This window comes from Dasypus novemcinctus, chromosome 8 (assembly GCF_030445035.2).
Source record: "Dasypus novemcinctus isolate mDasNov1 chromosome 8, mDasNov1.1.hap2, whole genome shotgun sequence".
In the NCBI taxonomy this organism is placed as follows: domain Eukaryota; kingdom Metazoa; phylum Chordata; class Mammalia; order Cingulata; family Dasypodidae; genus Dasypus; species Dasypus novemcinctus.
Genome location: NC_080680.1, coordinates 17,154,148 through 17,166,876, shown reverse-complemented (window position 1 = coordinate 17,166,876; position 12,729 = coordinate 17,154,148). Strand labels below are relative to the sequence as shown.

Below are 12,729 nucleotides of genomic sequence, written 5' to 3'. Positions count from 1 at the left end.
AGCTACCAACGACACTAGTGAATTTTTATCGCAGAGAAATGAACATCAGGTGAACACAGGAGACTGGTAGGTATGTGGTTGAAACTATAATATTGTGAAAACTCCTTAGACAACAAAATAAGGAAGGGTTACTGGTTTAGGGTATTGGATGGGGGGCATTTGACACAGGGTACACCTGGGTCAGGCTTCTAGGGAAGGTGTGAGTGCTCATCTTGTCTTAGTGTGTTTTGTCAGTGGGTGGAGACCCATACAATGAGGTGGAAGGTATTGTACCCTCATCCTGGGGAGGCCCAATATTCTCAAACAGAGGGGAGGGTATCTCTCAAGAGTATGGGTGGCTCCTAATGGGGAAGGAAAAGCTAGTGTGTCAAGCCCTCAGCATTGTTGGAAGTACCTATGAATCCTGCCCTTCAAGCAGTGAAGCTTGGTTGTCACTGTGGGCCCCAAGGGGAGAGGAAGAGAGGAATAGAAAAAATGGAAGAGGGGGTAATTGGGTGGCAATGGAAGTGTTCTCCACGATCGTGCAATGATGAATACAGGCCATGTTAAATTTCACCAAAACTTTATAATAGTGTATGTCTAAAATGTAAATCATAATGTAAACTACTAACCATGGTTAGTAGCTATGTTTCAATATTTGAACATCAGTTGCAGCAAATACAACATCCACATGTAAAAAGATACTTGTTGGGGAAGGGGAAAGGGGGTGAGGATGTTGGGTATATGGGAGTCCTCTATATTCTACATGTAACTTTACTGTGACCAAAACTTCTTTGAAGACATAGTGAAAAAAAAAAAAAAAGTAGGACATTGAGGAAGAAATGGAGACTGCCTTTTCACTGTACCTACAGGATAACACCTATTACAGTGATGAAAGGCAAAACATCAAAAAAAAATTTTTTAAATAGTATTTTTCATTTTTTAATACCCCAGTTCTTTTTACTTTTAGTTTTTCTAAATTATTATGTATTTTATTTCTAATATTTAAACCTACCACTACGACGTCATTTTTCTATTAAATGAATTTGGCAATATATTAGGCTTCTTTTCTGAAGAAGTTTTGGATTACAGAGGGGTTCAACTATGACAGGGGAGGAGCACTGGTGTGGGTCCTCATTGATGGAGAATGCATGGGAGGGAGTTCGCCTGGGTGTGCAAATAGGTTATATAGATATGTCTGGATGTTCATTGGGTATTAAAAGAGTGTGTAGAGATTCACATGGCAACTGAGGGAGTGCTGGGTTCTCACCCTGGGAAGCTCTGTTGCATTCAACAATGGTACAGCAACAATCCCCCAAGTGCAAGGGTAATGATCAGTGAAGAAGGATGGTCCAATGATGGGCCCTTGATACTGATGACAATGTTTATGAACCTATTGCGCTTGAAATTTCAACTTCGCCTAGTGTTGTAAGGTGCCTAAGAGTTTCCTCCTGAGAGCCTCCATGTTCCTCAAATGTGGCCACTCTCTAAGCCAAAGTCAGCATATAAATGCATTACATCACCCCCCAGCATGGGACATGACTCCCGGGTATGAGCCTCCCTGGTGCCAAGGGATTACTACCAAGAACCAGCTGGTGACGCAACAAGAAAAGATCTTGAATGAAAGGGGGAAATGGTAAAAACAAATGAGTTTATATGGCTAAGAGACTTCAAAATGAGTTGGGAGGTGATCAGAGTGTCACGCTTACACACATCTTAGCAGAATCTCAGAGACAGCCAAAGTATATATAACCCGAGGTAGTGGTACTCTTGAAGGTTACAGAAACACCCAGGTCTTACAGTCATGGCAGATGCCTCCAGAGTTCATTGCCTTGCCAGTGGGCCCTACTCTGGAATTTGTGCTCCCGAGAGTGATGAAATTGGACTCAGATGTGACTTCTCTACACATGGTTCTTTTGTCCCTTTTATTGACACTGTGCTTGGTGCCAGCATTGCTATATACCCAGGAGACTTGAATCTCTGGGCTGTCCATATCAGAGCTAGGCCCTGAGCCTCAGCAGTGTTGCAGCATACACACTACAGTTTGTTGGACTTACCCAGGTCAGCTGACAGGGAGGTGAGGACGGACATCCACCACACCAATGAACAAAGAGAGTCTATAGCAGCAGGCACAAGAGTCCCATCCACCAACTGTGTGGATTCAAAGCCCCCTCTCAACTGAGAGGTAGAATGGGTATTGCCATCCCAGGGTCCTCAGAATGGAGGAATAAAATATGGATTAGAGTGGACTTACTGTATTCTACTATAAAATTACTGTGACTCTAGCAATGGAAGAAATTTTATCATTGATGTGGAGACAGTAGTCATGGGAGTGGCTAAGGGCAGGGAGAAGGAAAAGGAAGTGTGATACGGGGGCATTTTCGGGACTCAGACTTGTCCTGAATGATACTGCAGGGACAGATGCAGGACATTATATATCCTGCCATAAACCACTGTACAGACTGGGAGAGAGTGTAAACTACAATATAAACTATAATCCATGCTGTGTAGCAGTGCGCCAAAATGTAGTCATCAAATGCAATGAATGTACCACACTAATGAAAGTTGTTGATGTGGGAAAAGTGGGGATTGTGGGGAGTGGGGTATATGGGAACCTTCTATATTTTTTAATGTAATATTCTATGTGATCTATGTGCCTTTTAAAAATAAAAAATATATTTTAAAAAAAACCTGTACATGAATGCTTATAGCAGCATTATTAGTAAAAAAAAAAAAAATCAAATACAATGTCTTACAATAGATGAAATGCTAAACGATCTATTAAAATTCATACAATGGAACGCTGTGCAACAATAAAAGGAATGAACTATTTATATTAACTACAGCTCTTCAAAAAACGCTAAAAGGGGGTGTATGGAAAAAATATACCAAGTGTACGATATGGACCACAGTTATTGGTAATAGTCTGATTATGTTCTTCCATATCTATAATAAATGTTCCACAATAATATAAGGTGTAAGTGGAGCAGTAATGTAGGAGAATTCTGCACATTATGCACAATTTTTCTGAAAGCTCACAAGTTCCCTAAGTAAAAAATAAACAAATGAAAATGAACAAGGGAGCAGATGTGGCTAAAGCAGTTGGGCACCTGCCTCCCAATGACAGGTCTCAGTTTAAGTTCTCTGTGCCTCCTAAAGAAGAAGAGCTGACACAAAAAGATGTGAATGAGTAGAAGCAATGAGCGGGCAGCAGATGTAGCTCAAAGGGTTGGGCACCCACCCCCTAAAAGAGATACCAAGTTCAGTTCCCAGTGCCTCCTAAACCAGACGAGCAGACGAGGAGACACAATGAGCAGACACAACAAGTAAATAAGGAGCAGACAGACAAGGGATTCATCATGGAGAGGGTCGGAAATAAAAATAGATGAAAACACTAGGAAAAAGAAAAGGCAAGCCAAAGATGGAGACTAAAAGTTGGCTAAACATATACACAATAAAGATTAAAACACTTTCAACTCAACAAGAAAAAACATGTAAAGAACAAAAAAAGGAATAAAGATTTGTGTAAAGATTAAGCTAACTTATTTCACTAAAGATTTATGAATGGGAAAGACCTACTCGCAGGATGTTCAACATTGCTACTCTGCAAGGAGCACATATTAAAACTTAATAAGGGAGTGATGTGGCTCTGGGCTCTTGTCTCCCACATGGGAAGTCCCAGGTTTGTTCCAGGGGCCTCCTAAAGAAGATGAGCAAGACAGTGAGCTGATGTGACAGGCTGGCCAGTGACGTGACACAACAAGACAATGCTACAAAAAGACACAACTGGAAACACAATGAGAAACACCACAAGTGGGAATAGAGGTGGCTCAAGCCATTAGGTGCCTCCCTCACATACAGCAGGTCCCAGGTTTGGTCCTCAGATCCTACTAAAAAAATAATAATAAAAGAAGAGAAGCACACAATGTACAGTCACAGAGAACCAACTGTGAGGACAAATGCTGAGAGTGGGAAGAAATTCATATATCAAATAACTCTTAAAAAATAAGTTGTACAAAACCCACCATTGATAACCAAAAGCACTGAGAATTCTTGTACATTGGTAATGGACATAAAAAACAGCATGGCCTGCTTGAGAGCTTATCAAAAGTGTTCACCCTCTGTCATTTTCTTAAATAGTATTTCTTAAAGGAGAAACTGTTTTCAGGTTTTTTGGGGTTGTTTCTTTTTGCCTATAATTTTTCTAAAAATATTTTGCACTGAAATAATTGATTCTCAGGGATTAGCAAAATTACATTCTTCATCAAATTTCTCCCAATGGTTACAACCCTTTAAGTATAATACAATATGAATACCAGTAAATTGACATTTGGCAATTTTGTTAAAATAAATATTCAAAGACCCGCCAAGCCAACTCCTTAGTATTTACACAAGATAAATGAAAACAGATGATGATACAAAGACCTGTGTGCAAATGTTCATAGAAACGTTATTCATAATAGCCCCAAACTGGAAAAAAAAAACATGTATATCATTTGATAAGTGATAACAAATTGCAGTTTATGTGTACAAAGGAATACTACTCCAGATGAAAAGAATAAACTATTGATATACAAGAACAAATACACGCACTTCAAAGCATTATGAAAAGTGAAATAAGTGACACCAAAGAGGTTATATATTTAATGATTCTGGTTATGTAAAATCAAGACTTGGCAAAACTGTTGCAACAGAGAACAAATAAGTGGTTGCCAGGGTTAAAGGAGTAGAGATGGAGGAAGACTTCCTGCAAAGGGATATGAGAAAACTTTTGAGGTAATGGATATATTCCAAATCATGATTTTGTTGGTAGTAGTGAACTGAATACATCTCCAAAACACATGAGAGTGTACACTACAAACGACTGAATTTTATTTTCTCTTAACTACACAAGATTTAAATTAAGAAAAGAAAAAAACAAAATTTACTCTATAAGGGGTTCACACGAGGATCTGCTCACCCACTGAGACGAGGTGGCTGTAGTTCTCCAGTATCACATCTCTGTACAGGGTCCTCTGAGCAGGGCCCAGGTGCTGCCACTCCTCCTGGGTGAACTCCACAGCCACGTCCTTGAACGACACTGAGGCCTGTAACAGCACATTTCTGGTCAATCTCAAGGGTCCACAAACAGGTGACATGGAAAACACCTTAGATCAACTCTTACATGTTTACTGTTCAGAATTTCCAACAAAATGCTCTAAAGGATGCCTATGATGGTCCTAAAGTAGAAATCTTGATGAGGAGCGCTCTCTATACAAACTTTGGGGAAATGCTTCAGGAACTTTAGATAATATCATAGTATAAACTTCCATATTCTAATTCTTTGTTGATGGGATATAAACAATCATTTGATTTTTAAAAAACAAGGAATTTATATGCTGCCACTTGCTACTTCTAATACTTTCTATGTAAATTATTCTGGATTTACATAGATACACAATCATATCATGTCTAAAAAATGGAAGTTTTACTTTTTCTTTATAATATTGTACCTTCTCTTTTTTATTCTCTCTTAATATCCCTGGCTAAAATTTCCAATAGTATACTCAAAAATTAAAACAGTATGATCTTTATACTTGATGAAATGGACTGACCTTGGGAACAAAGGCAAAATCAGAAACAGGCATACATACATACGGTTTCCTAAGTATAATACAGGTGGCATCTCAAAGGAGTGCAGGAAGGTTGGATGTCAACATCAAAGATATAACTAGATGGTACTCCGGGACATGAAAGTTTGATTTATACATCACCACACAGAGTAGGTTAAAATACAAATGTACCTGGGTGGTGCTGCAGGGACAATTACCGGACATTGTAGATCCTCCCATGGCCTACTGGATGGAACATGGAAGAGTATGGGCTATGATGTGGACCACTGACCACGAGGTGCAGCGATACCCAGAGATGTACTCACCAAATGCAATGGATGTGTCATGATGATGGGGGAGAGTGTTGCTGTGGGGGTAGTGGTGGGGTGGGGGAAGTGGGGGTGAATGGGGACCTCATATTTTTTGAATGTAATATTTTTTTAAAAATGAATTTAAAAAAATACAAATGTATAAAAATATCTGAATCTACAAAATAAAATCAATCACATTCTAGAAGACAAAATAGGAGTCTTTACCATGTTATAGTGGAAAACGCACAACTATGATTCATTCCAAAATCAAAATGGAAAACACTGCTAAATTATCAACATGAAAATCAAATGTTTGTATGGAAAAAAATCATAGCCAAGGCAAACATACAAATGTCAAACTCTAGGAAAATTATACAATTCATATCACACAAGAATAGGTCTACTAAGACACAGCAGAGACTATAATGAATATATCAGCACATCAAGAGAAAAACAGATACAGAATAACAAGTGTTATCACCAGAGCAGCTGGGGTGGAAGGCAGAAAGGTAGGGATACAATTACTATATAACCTGGCAGTCTGACTTCAGGTACATACTCAAAATATTTGAAAGCAGGGACTCGAACAGATATTGCACACCAATGTTCATGGTGGCATTATTCACAAGTGCCAAAAGGTAGAAGCAACCGAAGTGTCCATCAGCCAATGAATGGATAAATAAAATGTGATATATATATACAATGGAATATTATTAGGCAATAAAAAGAAATGAAGTTCTGACATAGGTGATAACATGGATGAACCTTGAAAATATCATGTTGAGTGAAATAAGCCAGACATAAAGAGACAATGATGGAGTTCAGTGCCATGTCATTTGGCCCTACTTTGGAGTTTGTGTTCCTGAGTGTGATGGAGTTGGACTCAGATGTGATCTTCGTTCACAAGCCTCTTCTGTCACTTTAACCGGACCTGTGGTTGGCAGTGGGGTTTAGTGTATACTCAGGGGACCTGAATCTCTGGACTGTCCATGTGACCGCCCGGCCCTAAGCCTCAATAGACTTGCAACTCCTACCCTCTGGTTTATTGGACTTACCCCAGCTAGCTAACATGGAGGTGAAGAAGGTCAACCAACACACCAGGGAGCCAAGATTGCCAATTGAAAGCAGAACTGCAGCCATCATCCATGTGGAATCTAAGCTCTCTCTCGATATAGATGTGGAGTGGACATAACCATTCCAAGGTCCAGAGGATGGAGGAGTAGAGTATGGATTAAAGTCAACTTACTGATATTCTATTCATGAAGTATTGTGATTCGTAATCAAAGAAAATGTAGCACTGACGTGGAGAAAGTGGCCATGGTAGTTGCTGAGGGAGGGAGTGGGAAGAAGAGATGTGATGTGGGGGCATTTTCAGGACTTGGGAGTTGTCCTGGGTGGTACTGCAGGGACAGTTACTGGACATTGTATGTCCTCCCATGGCCCACTGGATGGACGGGGGAGAGTGTAAACTATAATGTGGATGATTGACCGTGTGGTGCAGCAGTGCTCAGAGATGTATTCACCAAGTGCAATGAATGTCCCGTGATGATGGAGGAGGTTGTTGTTATGGGAGGAGTGGGGTGAGGAGGGTGGGGGTATATGGAGACCTCAAATTTTTTTAATGTAAAATTAAAATAAATAAATAAAGACAAAAAAAAAAGAGACAATGACCTGTATCTTCATCTAGTATTTGGATTTTTTGTTTCATTGTCCAGTTATTATTTATGCATTTGACTACTCATTCCCCATGAATGTTTTTATACTTTAAAGAATGAACTTTTTTCCCAAAACTTATCACTGTCCCCAAACCATTTATTAAACAATCCTTAAGTTCCACTTTGATATTTTCTTAAATATTTAAAATAGGGTAGTTATGAATTTGCAAAACAATCATGCATAAAATACAGAATTCCCATACACCACTCAAACACCAATGCCTTGCATTGGTATAGAAGATCTGCCACAATTGATGGCAGCACTTTTTACTACTGTACTTTTTAAAATGTGATTTAAAAAGTCACCTTTGTTTTATTGTTGATATATGCATGGGCTATTTCTGTACTATGTTGTCCTTTTCCTTTAATTTTGCACTAGAATCAAAAGTGTTAATCATCTTACTTTTATAATACAGCTTTATATCTTATTCGGCAACTTAGTCTCATCACAACATGTTCCAAAATTTCTTGCCAATTTTACATATTTACTTACAAGACTTAGTAATTAAGCTCTAAAAAATCCATTTTGACCGGCATGTTAAAGAACTGATAAAAATTTAGTGAGTAGATATCTTTAAATTATTAGAATTTTCATTCATAAATATGGATACATGTTCTCATTTCTATGTTTAATACATTTTTGTAAACTTTGATAGTTTTCCTCAGATAGATATTTTTCCCTCATATAGATTTTAAATATTTTTATTAAATTAACACCCAATTTCTGGTTGTTGCAATGGTCAATGGGATATATCTTCCCTTGCAACTGTTTAACTGGTTTTTACCTTTATAAAGAAACCTATTGCTCTTTGTTTATATTTCTTGTATTGGTATCTTACTACAACTTTCTCATTAAGTCTTATAATTGTTCATAAGATTCTCTTTGATTTTTCTAGGTAAACAGTCATACTTTGTAAAGCATCATTTCTTGTTAGGATAACTGAAATAGCCAACACTCTTCCTGTTTCTACTTCCACCACCAGTACCTCAATACCCTCTTGTATTCTCCAGCAGTAGCAGAGTTATTATTTTTAAATACATGCCAAAGCTGTTCTTTCTCAGCTCAAAACACTCCATAATCACTTAAATAGATGGAGAGTGACACTCTTCATGATCTGGAAGACTCAACATGATCAACATGTCATGTCATCAAAATCAAAATCTCAGAAATATTTTAAACATTTATATAATGGAGCAAAAGACGCAGGACACACGAAACAATTTTGAAAAAGATCAAAGTTGGAAGACACGTTACCTCATTTTTTAAAAAGATTTATTTATTTATTTATTTATTTCTCTCCCCTTCCCCCCTCCCCCCCCGTTGTCTGTTCTCTGTGTCTATTTGCTGCGTCTTCTTTGTCCACTTCTGTTGTTGTCAGCAGCATGGGAATCTGTGTTTTTTTTAAGATTTATTTATTTATTTAATTCCCCCCTCCCCGGTTGTCTGTTCTCTGTGTCTATTTGCTGCATCTTGTTTCTTTGTCCGCTTCTGTTGCTGTCAGCGGCACAGGACGTGTGGGCGGCGCCATTCCTGGGCAGGCTGCACTTTCTTTCACGCTGGGCAGCTCTCCTTACGGGGTGCACTCCTTGCACGTGGGGCTCCCCTACATGGGGGACACCCGTGTGTGGCATGGCACTCCTCGCGTGAATCAGCACTGCACATAGGCCATCTGCACACGGGTCAAGGAGGCCCAGGGTTTGAACCACTGACCTTCCATGTGGTAGACGGACACCCTAACCACTGGGTCAAGTCTGCCCCCTACCTCATTTTTTTTTTAAGATTTATTTTTTAAATGTATTTCTCTCCCCTCTCCCCCTCTGTTGTCTGCTCTCTGTGTCCATCTGCTGTGTGTTCTTCTGTGTCTGCTCATATTCTTGTCAGTGGCACTTGTCAGAGGCACCCGAAATCTGTGTCTCGTTTTGTTGCATCACCTTGCTGTGTCAGCTCTCCATGTGTGTGGCACCATTCCTGGGCAGGCTGCATTTTTTTTGCACTAGGCAGCTCTCCTTACGGGTTGCACTCCTTGCACGTGGGGCTCCTCTATGTGGGGGACACCCCTACATGGCATGGCACTCCTTGCTCACATCAACACTGCACGTGGGACAGCTCATCACATGGGTCAGGAGGCCCTGGATTTGAACCCTGGACCCCCCAGGTGGAAGGCAGACGCCCTATCCATTAGGACAAATCCGCTTCCCCACATTACCTCATTTTAAGACATATTGTAAAAAGACAGTGTTTCATAGAAGCCAAAATGTATTCAAAATAATTCAATGCAAATTCATGACTAACATGACATCTTAGCAGGAGAGTAGCTACTTTCCCTGAACTGACAGCAAACATCAAACTCAATGGGGAAATCTCCCCTCATGATCCATCTATTTCTAGCACTCTTTTTCCAATTAATGAATGCACCCTGATAAAACCTCCTAAATCCATTACAATAAATGTAGGGTATGAAGAAAGCTCACCTGAGATTTTTTCATTTTCTGCACCTCTTAGAATGGAGAACTTGAATGTTTCAGCTGGAGGTAAAGAAAGAGAATAGGGGTCAAGAGATCCAGTGAGCCATAAAGTATCTAGTTTCACCTCCTAAAAATTTGATACTTTAGCTGTACAGCAGCCTCCCTATGGAAAGAAGGCACTCTGGGCCTGAAAAGGCATGAGTAGGATCTTGTTGGGGTGTTAGTATCTGCTCATGTGCAATTCTGAAATGTTCATGGGGTTTTAACCTAGAGCTCTTCACTGGATGAATACAAACATCTCTCAGTAAATTAAATTACAATGCCTTGGGAAGCAGCCGTGGCTCAATCAGTTGGGCTCCCATCTACCATATGGGAAGCCCTGGGTTCATGTCTCGGGGCCTCCTTGTGAAGGCAGGCTCACCCGCACGCCACGGAGTGCCACCAGCCCACAAGCACAGTGGAGAGCCAACTCAGCAAGGTGATGCAACAAAAAGGGAGACAAGCAAAAAAACACAAAACAAAAAACACAGAAGAGCGTGCAGCGAATGGACACAGAGAGCAGAAAGCAAGCAAGCTGCAAGGGGGAGGGGGAAATTTAAAAAAATTACACTGCCTTTGTTCTTCAGACAAATAAACATCAAAGGATAAACACTATTCTTTCATGAGGGTACATAATTTTTCTATTTTCGCAGCAATAGTGTTTACCCCTTTGCATAGAAAGTCAACAGAGAACAGAGAAAAAGGAAAAGAGAATGATATAAAGCAAAGAATTTTAATTATTTAACTGTGATATAGTTTCTCAAAAATCCTTTTATACATATACATAACTTTTTTACTATAGAAGCTATGGGTTTACAGAAGTGATGCATAAAATACACAATTCACATGCACCATGAAACACCAACATCTAGTATTGGTGTGGAACGTTTGTTACAACTGATGACAGCATTTCAAAAAAAATAATTGTACTATTTTATTTTAATAGTAGCTATCTTCCTTACAGTTGATGAAAGGTTATTTAAACAGTACTATTAACAATGTTCATATTTTACATTAGGTATCTTTTTTCCCATACACCACCCTATAATTTAACACCAAAGGTCCTTCGGATAAGATGCTCCTACTAACTTATCTGTGAGAGAGCGAACTGCTCTGTGTTTTCCTCCTAGCTCTGCCACAAACAACCTGAACGACCCTGGACAAGTGACTGAACTAATCAGGCCCAAAGTCTTTAAAGTTTTCAAAAGAATCTGAAGTAAATAACCATGGAAACCAGCCATACCATCATTCTAAGGTTCTCTAAGATTAGAATAACATGAGTGGTGCCACATGCAGTAATGGACATGAGTCACACCAGGGCATTGTGCACTGAACTAAGGCAACAGGAGCCGTTATGGTTGGGTGGAAACCATTTCCTCTGGCAGGTTTTCCCTTATCTCCAGACCTTTCCAATAAAACCTCCCCATGAAATGGCCCTTCCTGGGCAGCCTGATACTGGGCCTCTCCACTCACAATCCACCTCTCAAAGTGGCCCAAACCCTCCACTGTCACACAGTCTGTGGTGGCTCCTGGAGGTGGCGCTATAATCAAGTCTGGAGCGTTGTGGGCAGGGAACTCAAGAAGCTCTTCTTCCAAGCAAATCAGAACCTGCACCTTTCTCGTTTCTTCTATCTGCTCCAAAGCTATGCTTAAGAACTGAAAACGAAGAGGGACATTTCCTTCCAGGTAAGAGCCTACCCACTAGGGTCCCCGTGCTTACTACCGCATCGGGACTGCTTTGTTCCAGGGATCTGAGACCTGGAGCTGAGGAACAAATTTTAGGACCAAAAACCTGACTCTTGGAATTCCTATATCAGACTTAAAACACTAGAAGGGACAGGAACTTGGTCTGACCCAAAGGATTTCACAAGACACTAGAAATCAGAAAGCATTTGCCAGGGATCGCCAACCTGGATCTGCCCGGTGCCGACCGCCCGGACCCGTGCGCGCACGGTCGCTGGGCGGTGGGAGCTTCCCGGGACTTCCCATTCTCGCTGCTCAAGGAAGGAAAGACCCGTCCCTCCCGGCAGCTGCCCACGCGCTCTTACCCACGCTGCGCAAGTTCACTCGGTGTACCGATTCGAACCGCTTCTCGGTATATCCGAGAGGACTAAAAGACGAAGCACGTCTACCGCCGCACATGCGAAGAGGAAACCTAGACTTCCGTTCCCAGAATGCCGCGCTATAGGTCAGTGCGAGTCCAGACTACATTTCCCACAAACCTTCGCGTCTGTTCTTCGAAGCGTTAATACGGCGTTTCCGCTTTCTGGAAAGTTGAGCGATGATATCCTACAAGTTTTTATTTTATCGCTTGCAGTTAGAGCTCGGAGATTGAGGATCAAACTTGAACTTTCTCGCAGAGTGCAAAGCATGGTACCAATCAGATGTAGAAGGAAAGAGCAACCTTTTTCATAAAATATTTGGAGGCACTTTAGAAAACCTGAATATAAACCAGATATTAAAAATATTGAGGAAAAATCCTATTGATTTTTAAGTGTGAAAAAAAAATTGGGAATTGTGTAGGAATTTAACTGATATGTTAAAGGCTTGGCTATTAAAGTGTTTAGCATTGAAATTATATAACTTTAAATTTAAATTTACTTCATAAATTACAAAATTTATCCCACG

The 12,729-nt window shown here is 40.2% G+C and overlaps 1 protein-coding gene across 10 annotated transcripts in view; it reads right to left on the bottom strand.

Moving 5' to 3' along the window:
• The window catches only part of LOC101425300 (zinc finger protein 782-like), a 109,374-nt gene extending 97,082 nt beyond the window's left edge, over nt 1-12,292 (bottom strand). For 6 of the 10 annotated variants that reach the window (XM_058301506.1, XM_058301512.1, XM_058301511.2 and 3 more), the window contains exons 1-3: nt 12,150-12,261; nt 10,069-10,122; nt 4,940-5,066 (exon numbers count right to left, since the gene is read on the bottom strand). In XM_058301506.1, coding sequence (XP_058157489.1) covers nt 4,940-5,066; nt 10,069-10,122; nt 12,150-12,243 — 275 coding nt within the window. In that variant the 5' untranslated portion in view covers nt 12,244-12,261. Of the gene's footprint in view, nt 1-4,907; nt 5,067-10,068; nt 10,123-12,149 lie in introns of all 10 variants that reach the window. The other 4 variants (XM_058301510.1, XM_071216608.1, XM_058301505.2 and 1 more) reach the window with 3 other exon arrangements.
• Between the last annotated feature and the right edge of the window lie 437 nt (nt 12,293-12,729).